The sequence below is a fragment of the Peromyscus maniculatus genome, chromosome 3 (assembly GCF_049852395.1).
Source record: "Peromyscus maniculatus bairdii isolate BWxNUB_F1_BW_parent chromosome 3, HU_Pman_BW_mat_3.1, whole genome shotgun sequence".
Classification (NCBI taxonomy): Eukaryota; Metazoa; Chordata; class Mammalia; order Rodentia; family Cricetidae; genus Peromyscus; species Peromyscus maniculatus.
In genome coordinates this window covers 69,810,428-69,836,751 of record NC_134854.1, presented here as the reverse complement: position 1 = coordinate 69,836,751, position 26,324 = coordinate 69,810,428, and the positions used below count along the sequence as shown (strand labels likewise).

Here is a 26,324-nt window from a genome sequence, read left to right as displayed (position 1 = left end):
TGTGGACTAATGCATGAAACTGTGAGGCTGTCATGCCCAATCCAGAATATCAGAAGATTCCAGAACTGTGTAAGATCTGCTTTGAAAACAGGCATTGAGCAGAAATGGCCTGAGTGACCAACTAGGCTGTAAGTATTAAAGCCACAGGGGCAGGGGCTGCCCCAGCTATCATGACACTACCTGCCCTGAATGTTCAACACTGAGCATTGGTGCTTGAATGTTGGGTCCATTTAGTTTTGCTCTGGTTCTGTTTCCTGTTCTTGTATGTTGCGAGTATGTAACTTTTTTTTTTTCTTTACAGAGGTTCACAGCTGACTTTGCCTTGGGTCTCAGAAGAGACCCGAGACTTTGAACTTGGGCTTTCAATGCTGGAGCTATAACATGGGGACTCAAGGTGATAGACTGCATACATTTTGCCTTAGGTGATGTGGGCCTCTCAAGGTGCCAGAGGTGGAAGGTTATAGTTTAAGATGTGTTTGGGTGAATATGCTATATATTCTTAGGAATCACTTAGAACCATTATAATAAATTGTGTCTATCACAGCACGTGTAATGTCTGCTTTTCTGCCCACTATCATAAGACATTTAGATGGTTCTTTCCTAAATAGTAAATAGAAAAGAAAATGACTTAAAATTGAATATATGTATTTTTCCCTATAGGAAATCACAACAGATCAAGAATATTCAAGTGTTTTAAAAGGACTGGACTCAGTTTCAAAGATTGAGGTAATGCCTGCTCAAAGTTAATACAGTGGTAGTTTTCTACTGTATCATAACAAGTGGCTTCCTGTGCAAGCATGAGGACCCTAGTTCAGATCCCTAGAACCCATGTAAAAGTCCTGTAATGCAACCACCGGGAAGGCAGTGACTAGAGAAACCCTAGAGCTCCCAGGCCAGCAGGTCTAATCAATTTGTGAGCACTGGGTTTAGCAAGAGACACTGTCTCAAGAAATCAGGGAGGAAAGCAATAGAGAGAAACACTAAGTGTTCAAAAATAACATGTGACTTCCCTATGCACATGTACACCCCACACACAAATGCACAAACACATAGACATCATACACATTGAATACATGCATATGCACACCCACATGCACAGATGTACAAACACATACAGATTCAGTACATGCACAAGGAACCCATACTCACATATACATAAACACACATTTAGCTCACTCACACACACACCACACGGTTGGGGGGGGAGAGACGAGAGAGAGAGAGAGAGAGAGAGAGAGAGAGAGAGAGAGAGAGAGAGAGAGAGAGAGAGAGAGAGAAGGGTTATGTCCCTCTTCCATGATGGGAAAGAAATTTGTCCATGTGTTAATACTGAGCAAAAGTAGTTACCTTACCACTGCTGATTAGAATGTAAACCTTGTAAGACTGAAGAACCTAAAGATCATCACGTACAAAATTGTCTGTTTAAAACTTGACTCAGTTTTAAAGATTGTTTTGAAGAAAAAATAAATACAGCATTGAGAAAAAAAAAAAAAAAAAAAAAAAAAAAGATGTGTTTGGGTATCTAGTTGATAGGGTGTGGACTTGTGACTGGATGGAGAGTTGCCCAGCTTTAGCAAAGCACACTCTGGAGTGTGTCCATGTTTCAGATCCTTGCTTGTTCCAACACTGACCTGACCTGTCCTGCTGGACTCATGACATGATGGCACAACTGTAAGAGGCTAACAAGCAGGAGGAATAACCTAGCAAGAAGCAAGTCACTGGAAGCATGTCCATGAGGCTCTTCTTGTCCTGGTTCCTCCCTGTATTCCTTTCTCTGCTACTTGGCTGCCATGTGCTAACGAGCTTTGACTCCCTCCTGCCAGGACAGAGGGACCCAGGAAACCTCTAGCCAGGAATAACAGTTGCTTCCAAGTCTTGTGATCACAGATATGGAGGAGGAGAGAATACATCTGTTTGGCATCAAAGCCCAATTTTTGGGTAATTATGTCACATTTATGTCATGTACCAACTTGAAAACTGACAAGGTCGTTAGAACACTCATCGGGTACCTGGAGTATCTACCCTACTCATTTGCCCTTACCTGTTTCAAGTTTTTGGCTGTTCTGAAAATTTCATACTAATTTTATTCTTTTTGTCTTTTAAGTGATAATTTTCTCTTTCATGCTACCATTAGCAACTTGAAATCTTTTACAGGTATGGGCCACAGATCTTTTTTTTTTTTTTTCTTCGTAGTTTGATCTATAGCTACCTTGGATTGTTTTCCAAAATAAATTCGTGATTGATTTCTAGGGGATCTTGGTACATTATCATGTGACTTGCAAATAGAAGCTTTTATTACGCTCAGTGTTCTGAAAGTTACTTCTTGTGCTAATGTATCCAGGACTATTAAGTAGCAGAGCAACAACTGTCCTGGCTGTTCTGGCTTGGCAGACATCCACTCAGGGACAAGACACGTCTGATCTTTAGGACTGAAGACACACATTTTACTGTGTAAAGGGTTTCTCCAATCCTGTCTCTCTGAGTGCAATGAAGGAATGGATACCGAAAGATGGCAGTTTTTCAACTATTTTGTGAGTATTTAATAGACTTCCTAATATAGAAACACCTGGCATTTATGGTATAAACCTGGAATGTCATATTTCTTTCCTGTAGTGCTGATAGGTACAGTTGTTAATGGTGCATTTGGGAGCCTCCGAGAGGTCAACATCAGATGTCTCAGTCTAGCCAGCCAGAGCGCCCCACAAACTCACCTATCTCCACCTCCTCCACCACTGGAATTACAGATGTACGCCTTCACATTCAGCTTCATATATATATATGCTGAGGACCCAAACTCAGGTCCTCATGCTTGCACAAAAAGCACTTTATGAACTCAGACATCTCTCTGCCCAATTTCGTATTTCTCAGTGTAGTATTTGATCTCAGGTATTTTTATCTGTTGCACTGATAATCAGAATAGTAATGATGACGTTGCTTTGTGTGGACACAAAATATAGCGTGGCTGCATCTCAGTTGCAACGAGTTCATTGTGTTGCTGCTCCCACAGAGAACAGGTTAAGCTAGATGCCCACTGAGGTCTCTTATAAACCAAATTGTCTGTATCATCCATATTATTTGCACAGATCTTCAAAGCTTGGCTTTGGTGACTTTATTCCGAAGATAACACAAATGGCCATGAGAACAAAAGGGCATTCAGCTTCATCAGAATGCAAATTAAAACTACCAACTTCCCTGCATACCTGATAGGACAGCTGTCACAAAAATATATAACCCGTGCTGTTGAGAACCAGGTGGGAGCTCTGGACTCAACTGATGAGACTGTAAAACGGTGCAGCCTCTAAAGACCAAGATGGTGGCTCCTCAAAACTAAACAGAGTTATGATGAGATTCACTATTCATTTCTGGATACACAGCCAAAATCACTGAATGCAGGAATACGTCTTCACAGTAACAAGGTATAAGTTACCAGATGCTCAACACATGGACAGAGAAGCAAAGTGTGGCCCACCAGCAGACTACAAAGGAATTTCTGAAATGAGTTGCATGAAGACCTCGAAGAAAAAAATGTCACAAAAGCAAACTCCTGCATGATTCCTTAGTCATGAAAGCCACACGGAGCAGAATGGCAGCTGCTAGGAGTCAGTTGCTCAATGGGGACAGAGTCCAAGTTGCCCAGGATGATGAGGGTTCTGCACCATGTAAGGGCTGCACAGAGTGTGAAGCAATACCTCAGAGAACAGGTGACCATACCCAAACCTCATGAGATTCTCCACTGCTTCATCAGTAACCTCCTGTCGTGCATGTGTGCTTCCTCTTTTTTTTTTTTAACTTAAGCAGCATATGGTCTATTTTGATTTTTGAAAAACAAGATTTTAATTTTACTTTATTAAAATATTTTCTTAAGTCCAACGGTTTCTGCACTTGCTAGGAGTCAAAGAAAACGTGGTAAAAGTGAAGTCCCACTCCTTAGCTAGCCATGACTAGAAGCTGAGACCACCCAGGTTCTCCCCAGAGCAGGGTGGATCTCCACTCATTACCTCCTTTGAGTGGTCTACCTTGCAGGCAAAAGGAGCCATGTTTGTACAGCTGGCCCACCAGCGGGACTAGAATGGCCACACTCCAAGAACACATTTGGAATGGGTCTCTAGTTCCCTATCCTCCGGCCGATACTTGGATATACAGCCCTTTAGGTGCCCTAGGCTGGGCCAAGGGCCAAAATGTAAAGAATGACTTACAACTGGGCTGTGTGGAATGCAAGGCTGGACAGTGAGTGTCTCTTTCCTGCCCAAGTAACTAGAGCTTCCCCAAGTCCCTTCCTATTGACTGTCAACACAGAGCATTGACATGATGGACAAGGTGCAGGGCTGACGAGGCATGGCTGCATATGTACCTGCCTTATCCTCACTCAGACACTGGATGATAAAGGTCTGGGTCAGGTGTGACATGCATTCCCTTCTCAAGAAAGCTAGGAAGCAGGTAAGAGCACTACTGTGCAGAATAGTAGTTGGCCCAGGCGAGGGGAGAGCTACACAGGGTAATGTGTGGGAGAAGGGAGATGACCCAGCCCAGGATGAAGCCTGGCTCATGGGGCACAACACTGTCTGGCTTCTCTCTTTAAACAGTACCCAGAAATAGGGCAGCTGTATGATGCCTCATTCCCAAAGCAGACCGAGAATACAAGATCTGGAACAAAGCCAGCAGCTGCAAGGAGGGGTGGGACAAGATGGTGCTATGGCTGATACCTCCATGTCTAGGCCCTTGAGAGCACAGTGGCAGAATATGCTTTTCTTGCAAGTTGTAACCATTACTTGTGAATGCATTTGTAGTTCTAATGAGAGAACTCCCTGACCCCAGCAACCCCGTGTCATTGTTTGGTCACTTCCAAGTCCTACAACCCAAAGACAGCGGGAAATAGTTACCTGACTCCACGGTTCCACTAAGGAAACACCTGTGCTGAAGCTTTGGGCTGTGCTGGGTGGTGGGGGGGGGGTGCGACAGCTCTCCCCAATCCCACCCATCCAGGACCAGCCATTGCCCAGAGCACTGTATGGGGCGGACAGACGCAAGAGGAAGTGAGTGAACTCTTGGAGCCAAAAGAACCTCTAATATTTTATTGACAGAATTTTTGGTTACAGTACAGCTCAAACACATTATTTGCTATGAAACCACACAAATGATACACACAATACATTTTCTTTGCTCCTACGTCACTACTATTTTTCACATATACAGCCTGCAAGAGTTCCCAAGTGGTTAATGCCAAGGAAAACTGGAGTAAAGCACGGAAGTGTCACTCATATGGGAAGAGCACGTGACTGGCAGAAACACGAAGACCGGCAGAACAGTGAGGCCAGAAGAAAGCAAGGTGGTGTCTCGTGGTTTCTAAGCAGCCAGCGCACTTCCAGCAACATAGTCGCACTCCCAGCTGCCTGCACAGCAAGGAGGCGCACACACATACACGACGACGAGGCCATATCAGCAGGGGCAGTATAACGGCCACACGGCCACCACTTCCAAGCGAATGAAAGCACGCTACCACTAACACTGACCCACGCCCTGGGTCCTGCAAAGGCAGAGGGGTAAAAACAGAGAGGGGTGGTTAATGACATGCAGACCACAGACCACAGCTGAGAGGCACTGGCATCTTTAGGCCCAGAGTCAAACTGCAAAATAACAAGCAAAAGGTCAGGCTCTCCAATTCAGGTTCTGGAGGAGCAAATCCAGGAAAGACCTGTCAAGGCAAAAGGGTTAGAGAGACTGGAGATGTGGCCCTGGTGCAGACATCCACAATGTCCCCTCCTGCCAGAGGGAGCCTGACTCAAGGGTATCAGTGGCCACTGCAAGTGTGGAGACCATGGAAGTGGAGGCAGAGAGCATGCACACAGGAGAATCACCAGGAGGGGACAATGACAATAGCTCAGGTGTGAACAGGAGGGAAGGAAGCAGAAGGGAAGGAGGGAGCCAGAGCCAAGCCAGAGCCCAGCCAGGCCTGGGGAGTGGACCCAAGAGTGGGAGAAGAGAACAGAACATCAGAGACTCATAAAGGAAACCACACTCCATCATCGCTGCAGCACCTGCAAATTAAACAGTGACATTAATGCCTGGGAGGGAAATCCTCACAGAGGACACAGCTCTGGATCTCACACCTGTGAAATGTAAAGAACAAGCGGTTATCTGCTCCTCAGGGCCAGTCAGTGAGGCTGGGTGCAACATGCTGTCTACAAAGTGTGTGTTCTAAGATAACAGTGCAGAATGCAAAAGGTGTTAGTCCCCAAACCAGCCTCCGCTGCACGTGTCCTTAAAATGAAAAGTAGTTTAGCAGAGAGTCATCTAAGAAGGTCAGAGGTCTATTGTCTAGAGCACATTAAACTTCCAAACACAGAACACAGTAACATGCACCTGCCCATCCCACCTGTGAGACTTGTGAGACAAAAATTACACAAAGTTCTCTCTAAATCATCTGCATTTCCCCACAAACCTTTTCAAATCAGTAAACTGAACCAGGAAGAACACTACCCTACGGTAGGTCTAAGGGACAAGGAGAGAGCTTCTCAGTGAAAGTGCCTGTCCTTTCAGCCTATCCTACCGACACACTAACAGAAAGAGTTAGATGAGCAGCACTTTCTAGGAAAGTCAGGTGAGGTACATTAACAAGTGCCCTTTCCTGACCCCTGATACCAGCAGGAGGTATACCTGGGATCCAATATGAATCAGTGGATTACTCTGGTTCCAGTACACAAAGCCATGGGTTTGTGTACCTAAGAAGTTAGGCATTTTAAATGACAAAAACTAAATAGGTTGCAAAAAACCTTACAGAAAATCCTTAGGATTTAATAAGTCAAGGCTAACTGCCTTTCTAAGTTTTATATTTAATATAAAAATAACACTTCACAAAATTGAAAATCCCCAAGCCACCATTGCAGTATTATTAGACATGGTCCAGTATCTAAGGCTCTCCCATAACTGAGCTAAGCTTCTCACGGCTTCCTCTGTGGGGAGGGGTCTTGTTCTTGCCCACCCTGTGCCCATTAGTCAGCTCCTTTGCAGAGCACCTCAAGGTAGTCTCGCATGGCCAACACCCTTCCCACTAGCTCTCCCAGGCCTCTCTCCCTCTCTGAGAAACAAAAACAAATGGGAGTGAGAGTGAGGATGCAAAGCCAAAGCTGGGGCCGACAAGGAGGAGGCAGGAATTCAAGCTGATTCCCAGCAAGGGAAACAGCAAGCAACAGAGCCACCCCTTGTAGCCCAGAGCTCTGGCACAGGGACATGCTTCCTGATTTGTTCGTTTGGTCTTGGGTCAGAGGACACAGAGAAGAGCCTCAGAGCACCCAATGATGACCAAGAATAATACTTAGCTACTGCACAAACCTCTTGGGCTAGTGCCTTTACATCACTATCTTTGACTAGCATCAGCCAATGGTCTACTTCAAGCTTACCTTCCCAATATTGCTACAAGGAAATAGAAGACAAACAAAACAAAAACCAAGACAGAAGACAGGTATAGTCCTTAAGCCTAGTCCTCCAAGAAAGACCCTTCAGCTAGCCTATGTCTAAGAATTCCCTTATGTACCCATCTGTGGGGCTCTACACTTGAGGGAAAGACCACCCTTGGGGACCCATCAGAGGTGTATATCACTGACATTCCCATTCTTAAGACTCTCTCTCTCCTCACCCACCGGACCACTCTCCAGTCCTCCCTCCCATGCCTTTTAGGTTCCCTGCCAGCTTCTGTGAGTAGCAAAGCCCTCTTCTACCTGCCTCAGGCAGAATGCTGCTTGGGGGAAAAATAACCCCTAGGTGCAGGACCTAAGCTCCATCCTGATTCAGACAACCATCCCGGACCTTTGCACATCATATGAGAACTACCCAGATGAAAATGGTTATGGAAAACCCACCTCCCACCCCATCCAGCCACACTCCTCCACAAGGCATGGGCGCAGGACCTGCATGAGAAGCTGCCTATTTGGGTTGGGTGGGGGCCAAGGTGGGAGTTTACCTCAGAATCTCTTTTGGAAAAGAAAAAGGTGAGACTTCCCCCTCAAGAAGAGTATCAATATAAGGATTTAACAAATGTGGCCAAGCCAAGGGCAACACAAGATTATGTTGAGGTAAGCAGCTAAGTGAACTCACAATCATTACAGCACAAAATAAACAAGGCAAAGAGAGGGAAAGTTATCTGTCCCCTCCCCCTACTCTCCACCTCAGGACAGATACGAGAGTCATTCCTTCAACCTTCTGGAACTTGTGAACAAATAATACACAGATGAGGGTTAATGTATTGACTTACTACCATCTTTATGAAAATCGAATGTACACACAACAACAATTACGAAAGTGTCTCCATTAAACTTTGATAAGACAACAACAACAAAAAAAAAGAACTAACAAATAGCTAAGATGTTGCTGTTTGAGTTGAAAGCATTTCCAATAACGTTTTAATCTCAAAAGGTCCATATTTACACAGTATGCTAATGCTTTTCTTCTCATTTGAAATGCATGATAAAGAAAGAACAGAGATAATGGTTGCAGCAGATCTTCCACGGTTGGATTTCGGGTGGTGGTGTGACGTCACTGTGAGAAGTGCACTGCAAGTGGGGAGCGTTCTTTCTAATTCTGCTTCTTTATCTTTCTGTGGTTTCCTTCACAGAAGCTAAGCCTTGAAGACTGGCCTGCCTGCTCTGACAGTCCACTCCAGGTGGACACGCACCAAGGCCAGAGCGAGTGGCTGTTCTAAGCAGTGTTTGGAGCTGGTCTCTCTGGACACTGCATTAAGGGAAAGCTAGCTCATGTGTGCAGACTGTTAAGGGACACACATGCTCCTGGGTACCTCATCACACTCAAAGTGGCCCTGAGGCCTGAGGTGAAGTGGTGTTGATGAGGCTGTTTCCTTAAGTGACTTCAATGCGCCAGTGCCTACTTTTCAGACAAAAATGCAGATTTGGGGTTTAAAGGCCCAGCACTCAAAACTCTTTAAGAAGCACCTGTTAAACTCCTTTTACTGTGTCCTAATCCTCAACTTCCTACATGGCCTCTATCTCGTCCGACTAGAGCTAACACATTACCAAACTCACCAATTTAGTGAGAAATGAGCGGGAGTGACAGTGGGGCGACCAGCTGGTAGCACTTGGGGGTAGGGCCAAGCTTGGTAAAGGCTGACTCTCAGTGCACCTGCCGGGGCGAGGCAGAGGCTTTGTGGTCAGAGGTGGTACCATAGCCACAGGTCTTCTAAGATATCCTATGAATGCCTCGCCTCAACTGCCTGGAACCCAAACAACCACTATACTGCCCCGGTGCTCCTTGCCAGCACATAGTATCATCTCTGAATTGGTCCCATGCAGTTTCACAGGGCCTGGAATACCATTCTCCAGTTGTTAACATTGGCAACTTAATTGAAAACGCAATGTAAAACATCAGCTGTGGAAGCCAGCTGCTTCAAATCCTGCACCTACTCATTACCCAGTGACAGTAAGTGACAACAGACTTCTATCTCCCTCAGTCCTATTAAGATATGTAAAATAAAACTACAGGTATAAATACAACTAAAAAGTCCTGAGTGCGTCCTAGTGTCATTGCCCAGTTTAAAGTGTGTCCCAAACACTGAAGCGCTCATGGGGGAAACATAATAAGGCACTGTGTTCAGTGTCTGCACAGCATGGACTTCCATGGGATACTTTGTAGAAAGCGAGTCTCACCTGTTAGAATTGACCAAAATGTGGACAGATACACTTATCTTGAGCAGCAGCAGCCCTGCTGAGAAATAAATCCATTCCTCACACATGTGAGACAGAAGGGCAACCCAAGGAAACTCAGAGCCCTGAAGGACAGTGAGGTAATCAAAGCAATGACCGTGCACACCACAGAGCTAGGGCATCTAAAAAGCAGAGGCCCGAGTAGGTCTGACTACCCTTCAAGCAGTGCCTCAACCTGTGCCAGGAAACTAGGCCAAGAGGCTGCCTGTGGGGTGACAGAACCACTGGCCCTGGAGCTCCCTGGGCTTGCTTAGCTAGCACTGTGCCCACCTGAGAGTTTCTGCTGAAACAGGCAGCACTTTGGAGGCATTTACAAGAAGCAGAATCGCCACTTCCATGGCACCAATCCCAGTCACCCATCTCACACCCTGGCTTTCCAGGGCAGGTGAGTGTCAATCATAATCACCCGAATTTTTACCTATGCTTTACCAGAGCCTGTGAGGGCTTTCTGAGACCACTCCAGTTAAGCCTGGTTGAGAATTCTTTTCTAGCCTGTACTGAAGATAAGTGCAACCATTATCAAATATTCTTTGCTGTGGAAAAATCCTTGGAATTTGAGCTGGTAACATTCTTTCCTGAATCTAAGACTGTGACCAATCACATAGTAGGATCACAAAGAACAAGGTCTACATGCACTGTAAGCACTTGGAAACAAAAGAACACGAGAACAGAGTTCTTGTGGACAACAAATTCAAAGCAATCTAACACCAGACTCCAATCCCATGTCCACCAGTTTAACTCTCTTCTGGAATCACCCTGTGGCTGGCTGGCTGGCGCGCAGACAAGTTGGCAAACCGCAGACCGGAGAGACCTACACTTCTGGGGATCCTGCGCCGACCTATAGCTTCCTTGAAGAAATTCCACAGTGTGGGCAGCATGAGGTCAGATTTTCCCATTCAAGATCACTCCACTATCAGGGCCACATTTATGTGGGACAGATCAATCATGTGCCTGTGGAAATTTGAACAGACAGTTAACACAAACTCTTTATGACAGCAATTCACCAAGGTGCACAGAAGTGAAGTAGAACTTGATGAGCAAAACCTAAGTTGTATGGAAGCAGAAGAGGCCTTCTCCTGACAGCAAAAGATTATAGAAAAGATGTGGAGCCGTGTTCTGCACCTCTGCACAGCACAGCACAGCACAGCACAGCACCCTCCTGCCCTCTGCCCCAGTCACCAACTACAGAACACAGAAGCTACCTGTGGAATTTCTGCTGAAATGCTAGCGCGTGGGCTGGCTCCTTGAACTTTGCTATGGCTTTCCGTTGCTGGGGAAGCATCTGTAAACTCTAGGGGAAGAAAACAAAGACATTTAATTAATGCCTACTGTGACATAAAATATGAGCAATTACATGTTACAAGCCTCTATACAGAATAGTAGACGAGGCTGTCACTTGGAACATGAAAACAAGCCACGTGTCCTTTGCCTCCCTGGGCACCTGGGCAAAGCCATGCTGCTGATTCGCTGGGAAGTAATGGGTCTACCCTCTAGTATGATACTCAGCCCTCCCCCACCTGGCCACACCAGCCTCCCACACTCTGAGACTAACACGGGTACCCATGGTAACTCTTTCCCTATGCCTTTTGATGGTGTCCTCACCCATCTAAAAAATGGCACTCATCCTTGGTTTACCACTGGGTAAATGGGTTATGGCCACATGATATGATGGGGTGGGAGTGGCGTGGGACACATAACACATCCACCAAGTGTCCACTCTGGGTGAGGGGCCCTATGCATGGATGGCACATTGAGCCCCTAGAGCTTTGGGTTTTTTTTCAGTTCTACATTTCTACAAATGAAGCAAACCTGGTTCTCAGGTGAGAACTCTGACAAAAGTTGCACACTGAGAAATGGCAAAGCAGGGATCTTAATTCAAGGCAGGCCCCATGGCCTGTTATCTCACTGCGTTGGCCAGCTGCCTTTCCAAGAGTCAACGTGGCATTTCAATCTAGTCCACAGAATTACTAAACAAACAAGTATGCTAACACAGAAAATGAAAACCTGGCCGGAGGCAGGAATCAGGTGCTAGTTATCACTACATTATGGCTCATACCCAGTACTGGCCTTGAAGTCAGAGTCACTGAGCCACAAGGGAAGGAGTGGCTTTTTGTTCTCAGATACTGGAGGTTCCTGGGGTAAAAACTTAATTTCAGGCAAAGCCTAGCAAACAGATTTGTTCAAGAGAGGGGGCTTGAAGTTACACTGACCTTCCTTTCTTCACTCTAAGCTTTAACCTAGCTCTGCTCTCAGCACAGTGACTTTCTGACTCAAGGGTCTCAACTAGCTGGCGCTCTCCATTTGAAACTTAGACACCAGGAGACATACACCTCATCTATCTCTTGCTCCACCTTTCACCAGTCTCCTTTGGTCTAGAAGAGCTTGCGGAGTGTTAGGCAGTAGCATACTAATTGAGACCAGCAGTTTCTATGGGCTCACTGCCCCACCACACACAATTCTCAGGTCTGAGGTACTCAAGTACGGTTTACCACGAACCACTCTCTCAAGTGAAAGGCTTGAAAGAACAGGTATCCTCTTGGCCAACACCAGTACTAAGCGAGTGAGCACTAGGTGGTGCCATACCCAAAGCACATCAACCCTCCATTTCATTCGGAAACACCAAGGTATAATTTCCCAAACACAGTTTCTTCTCAAAGCAGGACAACAGTGCTGGAGAGCTAGTTCATCCACTTAAACACCATTTCTTTGATATCTGTATTTAAACCAGTCAAAGTAAGCAAAGCCTCTTGAAACCACGTTTCTATCACTTAAAAAAAAATTAAAAATTGAAGTGTGTATGTGCACGCGTGCACGCACGCACGCACGCACGCACGCACGCACGCACGCACGCACGCACGCACGCACGCACCAAGAAGGCCAGATGTGTCAAATGTTTACAGACAGCTGTGAGTCACCTCATGTGGGTGCTGGGAATTGAACTCTAGTCCTCCTGGAGAGCAATACACACTCTTAGCTGCTGAGCCATCACTCCAGCCCTGAGTCACTTCTTTACCTATCAAATACTACCAGACCTTGTTTTGTTTGGTGCATGCCTTTAATCCCAGCACTCAGGGTGCAGAGGCAGATGATCTCTGAATTCAAGACCAGGCTGGTCTACGGAGTGAGTTCTAGGACAGCCAGGGCTACACAGAGAAACCCTGTCCTAAAAACAAACAAACAAACAAAAAAAAGAGAGAGACAGACAAAGACAGAGACAGAGAGAGAGACAGAGACAGAGAGAGACAGAGACAGAGAGAGAGACAGAGAACGAAAGAAAAAGAAATGGAGTAATTTCATAAATGCTGAGCTTAAAAATCCACACAATCCTACTCAAAACCATCCCACTGACCTAAGACCAGTAAGAACCAACTGCTCTCTTCTAAGGTGAATAGGCCTTGGCCCATCAGTCCCTCGGGGACTTCCAGGGTGGCACAAACAGCACTGAATCTTCTAATTCATCTAAAGGATAGCCATATTATTGGCTTAACCTGGGAAACTCTCCATTGGCTTTCAGATCTTCCTCTCCAACACATACCATTTATCAACAGCAACATTTCTTCTGCTGGGGATTTTAGATGGCCACAATAAACTTTATTTAAAACACAATTATTCTGATTATTTTCAGAACACAAAAAGTAGCAAAAGGAGAGGAAAGCCACTGAAGAGGTCTGTATTAATCACAAAGTACAAAATTCAGTGTATGAGACAGGTAAGACAGAGGTAACACTGTCTCAATTAATTATCTCCCGGCAGTCTGTGAATCCCACTCAACATGTCTGCTGGGGATCTTCGGAGTCAAGAGAATACCTGAGATTGCTTATGCTGAAGCCAGGGCACACGGCAAGAGCTATAGCTGCCCTCATTCTGTCCAGCAGTGCAGAAATCCTAGATAGTGAGAATCCTCACAAGACCCCATTATAAACAAGAGCCTTCATTCAGCAGGCACCTGAGGCCATGGTACATAACGGTAGACCAGGCTCTGGTGTTGGAATCTGGCCTATTGGGCCATTATGTGACCCAAAAATTTCAACTATTAGTTATTTTGACTCTCTGGTTACTATGTGTTAATGCACCTATAATCCTCTATTATTAATTCTGTTCCTACAAATAACCCATACTACAATCAACTACTCAGAAAGCATCGATCCCCTTTTTAGACAGCCTCAATATGTATCCCAGTTGGGCTCAAACTTGTGCTCCTTCTGTGTGAGCTTCTTAGTACAGAGATTATAGGTGTGCACCATAACAGTAGCTTAAACTATCTATTCTTAAAGACAGAATGTTATCAACAGCTGGCAAAAGTGGGAGCCAAAGTCTGGAGGTTAATCTCTCAATAATAAACACTAAATTAAATTTTACAGCCTAAGAATCCCATAATGAAGGTGGCTATCATTAAACTCAAATACCTAAACACTAGGCTCAGTTTTAGAAGGCTTTCTCTTCTACTCACTTTAGGACCTCTTAATAGTAAATAGACATTTGTCTGTTTGAGGCAGAATCTTTCTTGCTGTATAACCCTGGCTGGCCCAGAACTTGCTACGTAGCCTAGGCTGGCCTCAAACTCATAGGGGTCCTTCTTTATTTGCCTTCCAATGCTGGAATTAAAGGTCTGAGCCACTACATCCAGCTGTAAATGGAGATCTGAAACACCTCAGTCAAGAACGAAAGTACAAGGCAGCCCTTTGTTCTGCTCAGAAATGTAACATTGTCTGGGTAACCTGCACTTTCCACTGGCCATGCCTGACTCTGAAGACCACCTGCAGGGGCAGAATGCAGGGCAAACTTACTTATAGCAGCCATGGAATGCTGTCCGTCCCCACCCTTCATGTCACTGGTAACAGGCTCAGACCTTAGGCATTAGACTCTGCCACTTTAAAGGACATGATTGACAAAGTGCAAGTTATTGCTGCATCTGTACTGTGAAAATGAGTACCAGAGATGCGAATACGTGAGACAGCTTCAGAAAATCAGACAAGGTGGCTAACTACTTGAAATTTTGAGAAATTATCACAAATAAAATGTGATTCGATACAAAACATTTAGGTATGTGTACACATGTGAACTTCAGGACAGATTTCAAGGGATAATATGTTCTACTAGAGTATTTACTTCTTAAACTTTGTAAGTAAGAATCTGAACTGTCTGAGGCAAGCATTAGCACCTTTCTTCTCAAATACCATCTTAATACAATGTAACCCACAATATCCACTGTGCTGTATGACACAGTAATTTTATCTCAAGAGATGCCTCACTGGCATGGTCACCACCTTCAGGTAACTCACCTGGATTGGCCCCACAGACATCAGCAGGCTCTTCAGCTGGGCATCAGTGGTGGATGAGGACAGCCCTTCCACAGACACCACACAGGGCTGTGGCTTGCATTCCACCACTCGAAGGTTCTGCTTATTTGGCATTAGGCGCCCCCGGCCCATGGGACCTGCCACTCCTCGGCCTCGTCCATGCATGATGGCCTGGCAATGACAAAGAAGATGCATTCTGATATCTGAGTGGATTTTTCCTGTAGTAGCTAATAAAGTACAAAGTAAGCATGTGCCCAGAGCCCATGAGGACATGCTGTGAGCCATAGAACCTTCTGTGTGTTAATCTACCATTAGAGGGTGGCCTAACAGCTATCTGGTGAACATCAGCAAGTGGAACAGGGCTGAGATGGAAGTCCCAGAGTTCTGCAGCTATCATTAGGAAGGATTCTGGTGTTAAGTTTATTTATGATACAAACACTGCAAGGACACAGACACTGCCTGCAGTTAGCACAGGGAGGGATCAGGACCCATTCCAACTGCCCCAAACACACACTTCTTCCACCATGGCATAAGCCAGTAAACACATGGTATACATAGTGCTAAATCTCCAACATGAACAATGAGTCACATACAGCTTCCGAGATCCAACTCAAGTGGGCAAGGCTTATATTCACCCTCCTCAAGCCTCTGAAACAGAACTTCATAGCCATGTGTGACAATCACCTCCAGAACTTTTATATAATCACACACCAATTTGTCAGTAAAAGGACCCCCAAAACACCACTTTCAAAGTTACCCAAGTGTCAGAACTACAATGAAGAGCCTTTAAAAAAGAAGCGATAGTTGGCATTTCCAGCATTTTCAACTAGTAAGACAGTTAAAGAGAGACTGCCTAAATCTGCAGTTCTCTAGCTAGGAGTGTAGAGACACTGGAAGAGAAGCACACTGGACCTCAGCCATGGAGTCAGCTAGAGGTACGCTGGACCTCACCCCATGTCCTACCCTAACTCCATCCCAGCGTTTGGTTAAAAGGAGCAATCCACCATACCCTACCACCTCATAAGAAAAGGCAGAAAGCCAGAGGTGGTGCCTAGGATATGCGTGGGCACCCCAGGTATGGAAGCCTAGAGGAACACAACTAGAGGTCCCTCTCTGAAGGGCCACCACTAACTACTGCTGTGAGACAAGTTATGGAGAAGTGGAGGGACAGCAGTTCCAGGATTCACACCAGAGACAAGTCAAAAGTGAATCTACCCGTCTTCGCTTTCATTACAGAAAGTCACAATATACACACTCAAGTGCGAATTTCAGCCAGATACTAGGTTTTACCATAACTGTCTTATAAAAGCTGCACAATAGCTCTAACAAGTGAGAAATTCCATCGGCCTCTTGAAGGAGAGCTAAGGGGGCTGGGATGGGCGAAGCATGTACTTTTCTAAAGTTATGTTCTTCATACAGCCAAGGGTGAGGTCTGAAAGGAAATGCAGCCTGGAACAGTCTGTGAGACCAACCACTTTACAGCTGTATTTATCACTGAAGTGTGCACATCTGGTGCTGCAGCAGCAGTCATCTATTGGCTCCTATCTCATTAAGAGATAGACATTAAGAGAGACAGCACCCGCTAGGTAAATGGAACACTGCGTGAGCAGACCCCACATCTGAAGAGCCAGCACCAGTCTCCTTCTGCCTGGCCTCACCTGCACTTCAGTCATGTGCTACTGCTACAGCACATGTCTGTTCATCTAGAAGGCTGCTTTTCCCCCGAAGCTGAGGAATAGTACTGTCACTTCTCTGCCCACAACATGACTAGACTGGCTTCCTTGAGAAGCAACAGGGAGCCTGTGGGCTCCAGGCCCTCCCACCTGGCAGGCTGGGCTGAGAGACGACCTTCATTCACTTCCACACCTCCACAGGGCTTTGTCTCTCTCCATTCCTTGAGCTGAGGAGCAGTCACTGACAGGAAGAACAGAGTCCTAGTTCTCCATTAGGGACATCCCTGGTGTCAAGTGGGAAGGAACACGGGTGCCAGTGCTACCTGTGCAGTGCAGTGCAGTGCAGTGCAGTGCAGTGCAGTGCAGTGGTGTTCAGAGGTACAAGACAGCCACACTCTCCAGTTGTACCACCGAGTAAACGACTAGAGGGAAAGGCTTTCTACACCAGGACTAAGAAAACAATGGCTCGTTTACTAATGTGAATATTAACAAGCACCAGAAAAAACACTTAATGCCAACTTCTCTCCATCAGTGGCCAGGAAACTACAGGGGACAGGGCCCTTCCACCTCAGTACCTTCTTGGCTGGGTGAATCCCTTGGATGCTTTTGATCCCTGGAGGAATAGCCGGGTACATGTGGGGCCCCACAGGCAGGTGCTGGGGCTGCTGAGGGCCCCCCTTGGTCAGCGTCACCTTGCGAGTAGACTGCTGTCTCATGTCCGGAGGCTGGGGAAGCCGCTGGGGCTGGCTCTCTGAATGAGAAAAGCCATCACTCTCTCCTCCCTGCTGAAATCAACAAGGGAGCAGGTGGATCAGTGTCTGCCCACCATTCTGGCCAAGCACTGGCACCCATGGCCAGTGCTGACCTCGAGGCAGAACCTTTCAGACATAAATAATACCAAATCTGCCTCTTTCCTGGAGCCAGTAGGGAAACTTTCTCATTGTGCAGTGGTTAAGGTTTTAAATACAGTATTTTTGAAATTCAAATCATGAAATTTCTTTGAATGAACATATCCATTTAAAGGGCTGCAATGAACACAAGCACTGTTTCATTTGTATGGTTAAATTGTAAACGACTTCACTGCTATTGTCAACAACACTTTTGTTGAGAACTGACAGTGTGCACAAGTGGTAGTCATAAAACTTTGCAGTTGCTGCTCAAACCCACTACAAGCGGGTAAGATGCCGGGCTCCAGCGTCTGTTAGGAGTCAACCGGAGCCCGGCAGCTTCCCCGCATCTGAGGATATGTACCACTGAAAGGTTTCACAGTGAGTGAATGCCAGAGAAGTAGTACATATGCTTGGCGAAGAGCTTTGGAAACATCCATAACCTGTTTTCTGGTCTTTCTGTTCTCCATCTCAATTGCTCCTGACCACAAGGACCATGAGGCATGCCCATGAGGCATGCCCACGTCAAGCAGGCGCCTGAGTCGAATGTACTACCAAGCAGCAGCATAAAGACGGTCTGTGGGTGAGGCCTATGGGCAATCTGCAGTTTTCAGCACAGTGTTTCAAAGAATGACTGGGGAGTGGGACCGAAAGATCAGATAAGAAGAACTCTGCTCTGCTACATCATGTAATCTTAGTAGAAATGAATGCAGGGCCTTGAGAAGTGGCACTAAACTTGTACTCCTTCTGACCTGAAGAAGCATTCATCAGGTGACGGTTAGTAACTTTTCCACACAGGCTGCACCAACTTGAGAGTAATGGGTGACGACCTAGCAAATGATTTCCAAAGAGGTACGTGTTCATAGGCACCTCCAATTCCCACTCTGCTGTAGCTGGATTGCAGTTTATCCCCACCGAAGCCATGCTGAAGTTTAACTGTTAATGCAACCGTATGAAAGGCCATGAAACCCTTAGAGGTGTTTTGGTTAGAGGGGCTGCACCCCCAGGAAGTGATTAATGTGGTTCTGGGAGAGTGGGTTAGTTATGCCACTAGCTATCAAAAAGCACCTGGCCTCTTATGTACCCCTCTCTTCTGCAAGCATCTGTCTGACTTTACTCCATGAAGCCCTCATCAGAATTTGGATCCTGGTACCATACTCTGAAATTTCCCAGCCTGGAGAATCAAGAACCAAAATTAACCTCTTTTTTTCATCCAGCTTCTGGTATTTTGTTATATCAATAGAAAAAAAGACTCAGAAAACCTCCTAAATTATCTTTTAGAAACCCCTTAGTGGAACAAATGGCCCTTCAAGGAAAAGCAACCAACGTAACTATGATCCAAGAAAAGAAGCTTAAAACTGTTACAAGGAGACAGAGCTTTGACCCACTGCAGCTGTCTCTCCAAAACTTTACAGACTTGCTAAACAACCATTTCGGGGCAGTGCAATCAACACAGTTGTGGTGATATATTGTGTACCCTAATAAAATTTACCTGACGATCAGAGGACAAGAATAAGTCACTAGAATAAACATAGAGGCCAGACAGTGGTGGCACACACCTTTAATCCTAGCACTCGGGAGGCAGAGATTCATCTGGATCTCTGTGAGTTCAAAGCCATCCTGGACTACATTAGATTGACTCACTCTAGGAGAGAAACAGAGCCAGAGCAGTGGTGGCACACACTTTTAATCCCAATACTTGGGAGTCACACGCCTTTAATCCCAGCACTAAGAAGGAAGTGAGGGTGGAGAAAGATATAAGGCGTGAGGAGACAGGAACTAAAGACTTTTTGGTTGAGGCTTTTCAGGCTAAGGAGTCCTAGAGGTAAGAGGTTGCTTGTTCCTTTGTCTGAACTTCAGGCAAAGTTAAATAGGGTACACAATATATCAGCACACACACAGTGAAAAAACAGGTGACTGAATACTGCTTGCCAGGACTGAGTGTGTATGCACTGTACAGAACTGGATCGACCCATGGACCCACAAGTTTCTGGGGCTGTAGCCCTGTCTGAAGACTGAAAGAGCCAGAGAGAGTCCAGGCCCTTTCAGGTGCCTTCAGGCTAGGGGAGAAATATGACCTGAAGTGCTGTGCTAAGCTATGCAGTACCTGTCCAGCACTAAGAAAGTCATATTAAGAACTAATGATTAAAAAGAAGAGAAAATATTTAAAACAAATATATCAAAATGTAGGGATTTAAATGCTATTTATAGCAAAAAGGAGGGGAAAAGACCTAACATCAAATTGAGATCTTAAGAGGAACCAGCCCTACTTCCAAACAAAGCAAGGAGACAATGAAGACCACACTCAAGAGTGGAGACAGAGAAGCCTCTTCTCCATCAGTCCCACAGGCTAGTCTAAGAACAAACACCACAATCCTTTAACCATCCTGAACAAGAAGAATGGGCAGAGCACAAATGCTCCAAATTAGAAAACAAAGAGGGACCATAACAATGGACCCCCAAAGCTGTGAAAGGGATGTATGAATACTATGTCACCACATTAATCAACAAAGTGGGCCCATCGTACAAAACCCAAACTGACTAGAGCTCTAAGGAGCAAGGACACAGAATTAACGAAGAGACATTTCTCACAAAGAAAGACTCCAATCTCCTCCCAGGGGATTTTTACCACAGAGCTAAAGTAAAAGGGTGGATGGGAGGCCCATGTTCTGTCTCATTCTCCAAGCTGACCACAAAGCCACCAATATCAAAAAGAAAAAGCACCAACTAAAAGAACACCCCTCAGAAACATACACATAAAAAACAAACAAACCAAAAACACTTTCATCAAGATGTTAGCTGATTCACTCTAGCAAGACAGAAAAGGCATCTCACATGATGGCTAAGTATAATTCAACTCTTAAATAACTAGTGTACCATAACATGATCTAGCTGTGGACAGCTAGACCCCAGCCTGAGGGGCACTGGCCTTACAACAGTCTACTCTTTCCCCCTAGTAGGGACAGGCAGGTCATTTCAAACATTTTACCGTGGAAATTCTTCAGTATGTACAAAAGGAGATAACCCAGTCACTTTTTAAATATTTTGAAAAATAGAAGCACTTAGAACAGGCCTTTTCTGCCTGGACGCATCTCCTAACCCTACGGACAAAAGCTTCTCAGGGCTCTTGACAGGCAGAGGGCAACAGCCAGACTTTCTGAGGATCATGGTCCTATAAGGAGTCTGCAAGCTTTCCACAAGCTCCCACTGAGCGGAAGGTTAATTCTGGACAAACGTGTGTGCCCTCTCCAACTGTGAGTACCACCTAAGTTTGAGGCACGGCAGGGTCTTAACCACCAAGAGGACTGCACACCACTCCACACTTTCTACCTATCCTTCACCCTGTGACTGTGACCAGGAACGTGCCAGGGTCTGTGGCAAGTTTTCTTTCAGCCCTCCCCATAAGCTGGATAGTAAAATCTTTGTTTTGCACATAGGACAGAAACCTTTGGCCACACATGCACACCACCAAAGCACCACCCAGAGGTGACCAAGCCTCATGTAGTTCCACCTCACTGCTTGTGACATCTCTTTTTGTGGCTCAGGCTGGCCTGGAACCTGTGGTGATCCTCCTGTGTCAGCCTTCCCACTGCTAAGATCACATAGTTTGATCTCAACTAGATTGTTTTAATTAAGCTATCATAATGCTGTGCTTTAACTTTTTATGAAACTCATTCTAAGCACTCAAGGCTTAAATATAAACAAACGAGTTATTTCCTTTTGAAAAGAAACGTTTTTGTTTTTTTTTTTAATTGAGAGAACAAATACTATATTTCTACAATGAAAAGCTAATTCTAGGGAGGTTTTTTTTTTTTGTTTTTGTTTTTGTTTTACTCTGGATTAACTTTAGAAAATGGCCACTAGGCATGCTAATAGGCCATTGCCAGGAATACATTTTTATATCCACAGTAAAGCACATAAACATGGTGAGTGTCAAGCCAAACTAAATCAACCCTATATCCATAAGCTTGCTGTGACCTGTACACCCAGTTCTAGCACTGAAAACAGACCTGTAATTATTAGTCCAAAGTTACACAAGGTTTAAAATATTGCTGCTTCAAATTAGGCATCTTAGAAATCTGTTGCTGAGATGTAAGCAAACCAGTATCCTGGAGTGGTTAGCAGATTACATTCCCATGTAAAAGCAAGCCTGCAAGAAGAGCAGTCTCCCCAAGCAGCATGGGGCATGCTGTAACTTCTGGCACAGTAGTTTCTCTAAAGCAGATGAGGAGCAAGAAGTTGTGCCCATCTTAACCCCATGTAGAAACAATCTGTAGAATTGCTCTAAAACGATTGCCCTTTAAGGAATACAATAAAAATGTCTCTTTAGACTAGTATTTGGTTTTTAAAATACCTATCTGAATTAAGTAAGCCCAGGAAATACTTTTTATCAGCTTCATCTTACAAAAAAAAAAAAAAAAAACAACCGAGGTTTGTGGCCATCAACATTAGCAGGACAAATTTATTTATAACAAATGGTTTAAATGTACAGATAAAAATGCCCACTGATACTGTCAGGGCTTCTTGCAATTTGACAGATCAAATCTTATTTTCATTCTTTAAAGCCCATGAAGAAGTGGTATCGCTGAGTTGCATTCACTAGCAGGCAAATTGATTAATCCCTCTCCATAGAACCTCAGCCCTTGATTATACCTATCAGGCGTTAAGCAGCATTATTCTGGAGTGACAACACTTGACAAATTCCCCAATCATTTTCCTCAGCCTTTGTGGCCCTGCTAGCTTGTATTAACCCTGATGAAAAATTAATTTTCCTTATCTTCTTCTAAACCCCAAAATCCAAATCCGCCAAACTGGCAACTCTTTCTGTAAAGGTATTATGAAAACCTCTAAAAGATTAATTGCATGTCTTCAGGTGACATTAAATTAATTTCTGTACTCATGACAGACATTTGATACTCGGCACTGAAAGGACAGATAACATTGTCAGGACACACAGAAGGACAGTGGCGTGGTGTCCCAGGGCAGCCTCTTATGAATTCTCCTTCTGATAAGGCCACACTTCACTGTCACCAGCAATGTAGATGATGATGCAGCCACAGCCCTTGCTGCACAGGTTTCTATTAAGGACAACAATACAAGCCTATCCCAGCAATCTCTGGGAGGCTTGCTCAGGATCAGCACAATAAATGATATGCAAGCTAGGTGAAGTTACCAAGTACAAATATGTATAGAACTCTCTTTTCTTTCTGTAGACTGCTGGACTATAGGACAGACAGGCCAGAAACAGGCCAGCCCTAACCCTGGCACCGGGTGCTGTGTAGGGTGTGAGAACACCTTATATTTACAGTGTTCTTTTCTGTCATCAGGCATGCTTACACCAGCAAGCAAGCAGACTGGGGACAGAAATCTGGAATATGGGTCCAGAGAGCAACTACAAACCAAATCTAAAAGGCTAAAGCCACTTGAGTAGCCAGACCTAACTACTGGGCTTCAGCACTTCATGAGGGAAGTGAATGTGTTCCACTTTACCATATGAGAATGTGTCAGTTATTTCTAAGTGCTTACCTGTGTAATAGTCTTCCATTCTGAGACTAGTTATATATGAAGAAATCTTTAAAGAAAAGAATTAGCTGGTCTTTAAAGGAAAACAAAACAAAACAAAACAAAACAAAACAAAAACTACCACCAAAGCCTTGAGCCTCTGAGGAGAAACAACAAGGTCCAGGGCAGATGAACAAATCTACCAGGTGAAGATGGAAATGTACCAGAAGGCAGGCTCTGGGCCCTCTCCAATACAGAAGCTTCCTAGGCAGTGGAGCTGTGAACTGGCTTTTCCAACTCAGAGGTGAGGCTTCAGAGGCCTCCACCAGGCAGCTCTGTCCCTGCAGGTGCCTTCCTAATACAAACCTGTTACCCGCTGTCCCACCCATGTCAACAACAATCTCCCCAGAACTCTATCCATGGTCCTGTCCTTTATACCTGCAAAGACCACTGTCTCAGTCAGTTCTACCTGGACCTGTACCTCCCTCCACCTGAGTGACCTATGCACTACAAAGGTAGCTTCTGCCAGAACCAGGTAGGGCAGAGCTGTGTCCACTGAATAACAATGTCAAACTAGCAAGTGTGACAGACCTACCACTTCAAAGTTCAAAACAGCAGGCCGACAAGATGGTTCAGTGGGTAGGGTGTTTGATGCCAAGCCTGACTACCTAAATTCTAAGCCTGGGAACCACAAGATGGAAAGAGCCAACTCCCACAAGTCTTCTGATCTTCACACATAAACAGTAGCACACCTTATCACTGGAATAAATAATTGTGAGCATTTTTAAAGTTCAAAAGCAGCAAATAAACCTTACAACACAATCCTATTCTGCAAACCAAATGAAAAAGGGATCTGGGGGAAAAAGCAGAAGGTGGGGGAAAGGATTAACAGTCAAGATCAATGTTATCCTGGGGCTGCTCCTGTTTTGCTCACTTCCTGGTATTACCAACAAAGCTAAGGAACAACTGCCCTGCTCATTCTCAGACATTCTAGAGAGATACTACACCCACTCCACTTCTGCTTTGAAACAAAAAACTCAACTATGCAGATGTCTTCAGCTTCATATTTAAGTTTCTTAAGTATTTTTGATACCCTCAGTATTGGCTGGTTTTGTGTGTCAACGTGACACAAGCTAGAGTCCTCAGAGAAGAGTCTCAGTTGAGGAAATGCCCCCTTGAGATCCAGCGGTAAGACATTTTCTCATTTAGTGATCAATAGGGGAAGGCCCAGCCCATGGTGGGTGGTGCCATCCCTGGGCTGCTGGTCCTGGGTTCTATAAAAACATGGGCTGAGCTAATATAAGAAGCAATGCAGTAAGAAGCTCCCCTCCATGGTCTCTGCATCAGCTTCTGTCTCTGGAATCCTGCCCTGTTTGAGTTCCTGTCCTGACTTCCTTCAGTGATGAACAGCAATGCTGAAGTGTAAACCAAATAAACCTCTTCCTCCCCAATGTGCTTTTTTTTTGGGGGGGTCATGTTTCGTTGCAGTGACAGAAACCCTAAGACACCCTTGAAACTGTCCTAGGTTCTAGGGACAAACATGGAACAGAATGAAGAAAGCCGCTCAAGGAGGAGGAGGGACTAGCAGCTGGAGCTAGAGCTCCAAGGCATGGTAAGCTCTGGGTAGCAGGCAGGACAGAGCACATGCAGAAGCACTGGCAGGGTCCCAGAACAGCAGAAGTTCTGAGCAATGGAGTAAGAGGGTTGAGACACGGCACCTCCAGAGAACAAGAAGGGGATGTGGCAAATTCGACATGAGCCTGTGACTAAGGATATGTGTTCAACTTTCTGTCAGACTGGTACTTCCCAAAGTGACAGAAGATTGGAGGGATAAAACGAATGTCTCTGTTCATCTCAATCCTAACACTCAGGTGATTAATTATGTCTTATGTCCGTCTGTGTATTAACTTTAAGACAGAACTCAACCCTAAATCTGTAAAAAATAAATAAATAAATAGAGATGAATGAATGAATGAATGAAACTGCCAGTTTCATAGTTTTCTAGGTTTTTTTCCTCTTAAGCCAGCAAAACAAAGTGAGAATATCAGCTCACCAAAACTTTCAAGTGGCTCCCGCTGCTCTATAAAATAAGACCCAAAAAGCCTATGCATGGCCCATCTCCAAACTCAACCCAGTGAAGGCCCTTCCTTCAGCTGGGAACCGCCACTGTTACACATACTGCCCCCTCTCCACACACATACCTTTACACTGCTTTCTTCTCCCCTCAGAAGCCATTGCTTCAGGTTCCCTGCTATGGTTCTATCCCACTTCACTTCTGCTGTCCCTGACAGTATACACAGAGTCCAGAGTGTTCAGTCCACAGTAAAGCTCCACAAAGGCAAGCCTGCTTTTCTGTAGGAAGCTCAAATGCCACTAATGTCTAGTGCCCTAGTTCATGTCACATCTGTTGTGACAACTGAGACTACAACTGCTCTGCAGACTCTGATCAGACCTCACTGCTGACACCAATACCATGTCCGTCCTCCCTGAGTAACTGGGGAAGCCAGAGGCCTCACCAATACACACGAACACCAAAATTCAGAGACCTTGCCATGAAAGGCAAATCCCAGATAGCCTCCCTCCCATCAAGTGTCCTGGCTAGTACCACAAGGGCATGTCTTGGCCAGCCCCCTGAGGTACAGAAGGGACTCACTTTAAATATGCTAGACGATGGTGGTGTGTGCCTTTAATCCCAACACTTGGGAGGCAGAGCCAGGCAGATCTCTGAATTGCAGCACAGTCTGGTTTACAGAGTGAGTTCCAGGACAGCCAGGGCTACACAGAAAAACCCTGTCTCGAAAAACCAAATAAACAAAAACCCTTGAATATATTCAATTTCTCTTTTGACTACCAAATAACTATAACAAAATGTAATAACCAAAACATGCATATCTATATATTGCCTGCCAATAATCCTTCAAGAAATGTGCACCCTTAGTAAAACCCAGCAGGTGCAGCAGTGCCTTGATGACTGTTCTCTTTGCAGCTCCCAGAGGAAAGCCCAGATATGTATGTATTAAGGGCAATGATGTACTAACCACTGAAGACTGCGATCTTAAATGTCCTCCAAAGGCCATGGTTAAAGGAATGCTTAGTTCCCAATCTGTGGTGTTCCTGTAAGGTGACAGGTCATTGGAAAGTGCCCCAGTTATATAGCACTTTTCCTTCCAAGTATAATATGAAGCTATCTTAGGAGTAGAGAATACTGTGGCCCAGTAGTTAGGGCCACTAAAAGCAAAACAACACAGTGGT

General features: G+C 45.1%; 1 protein-coding gene across 6 annotated transcripts in view; it reads right to left on the bottom strand.

Moving 5' to 3' along the window:
• Window positions 1–5,057: 5,057 nt before the first annotated feature.
• Rbm33 (RNA binding motif protein 33) overlaps window positions 5,058–26,324 on the bottom strand; it is a 110,143-nt gene continuing 88,876 nt past the window's right edge. For 2 of the 6 annotated variants that reach the window (XM_076566712.1, XM_076566710.1), the window contains 4 exons: window positions 17,259–17,468; window positions 14,993–15,181; window positions 10,913–11,001; window positions 5,058–10,661 (listed from right to left, as the gene is read on the bottom strand). In XM_076566712.1, the coding sequence (XP_076422827.1) occupies window positions 10,613–10,661; window positions 10,913–11,001; window positions 14,993–15,181; window positions 17,259–17,468 (537 nt within the window). In that variant the 3' untranslated portion in view covers window positions 5,058–10,612. The remainder of the gene's footprint in view (window positions 10,662–10,912; window positions 11,002–14,992; window positions 15,182–17,258; window positions 17,469–26,324) is intronic. The other 4 variants (XM_076566713.1, XM_076566711.1, XM_076566714.1 and 1 more) reach the window with 2 other exon arrangements.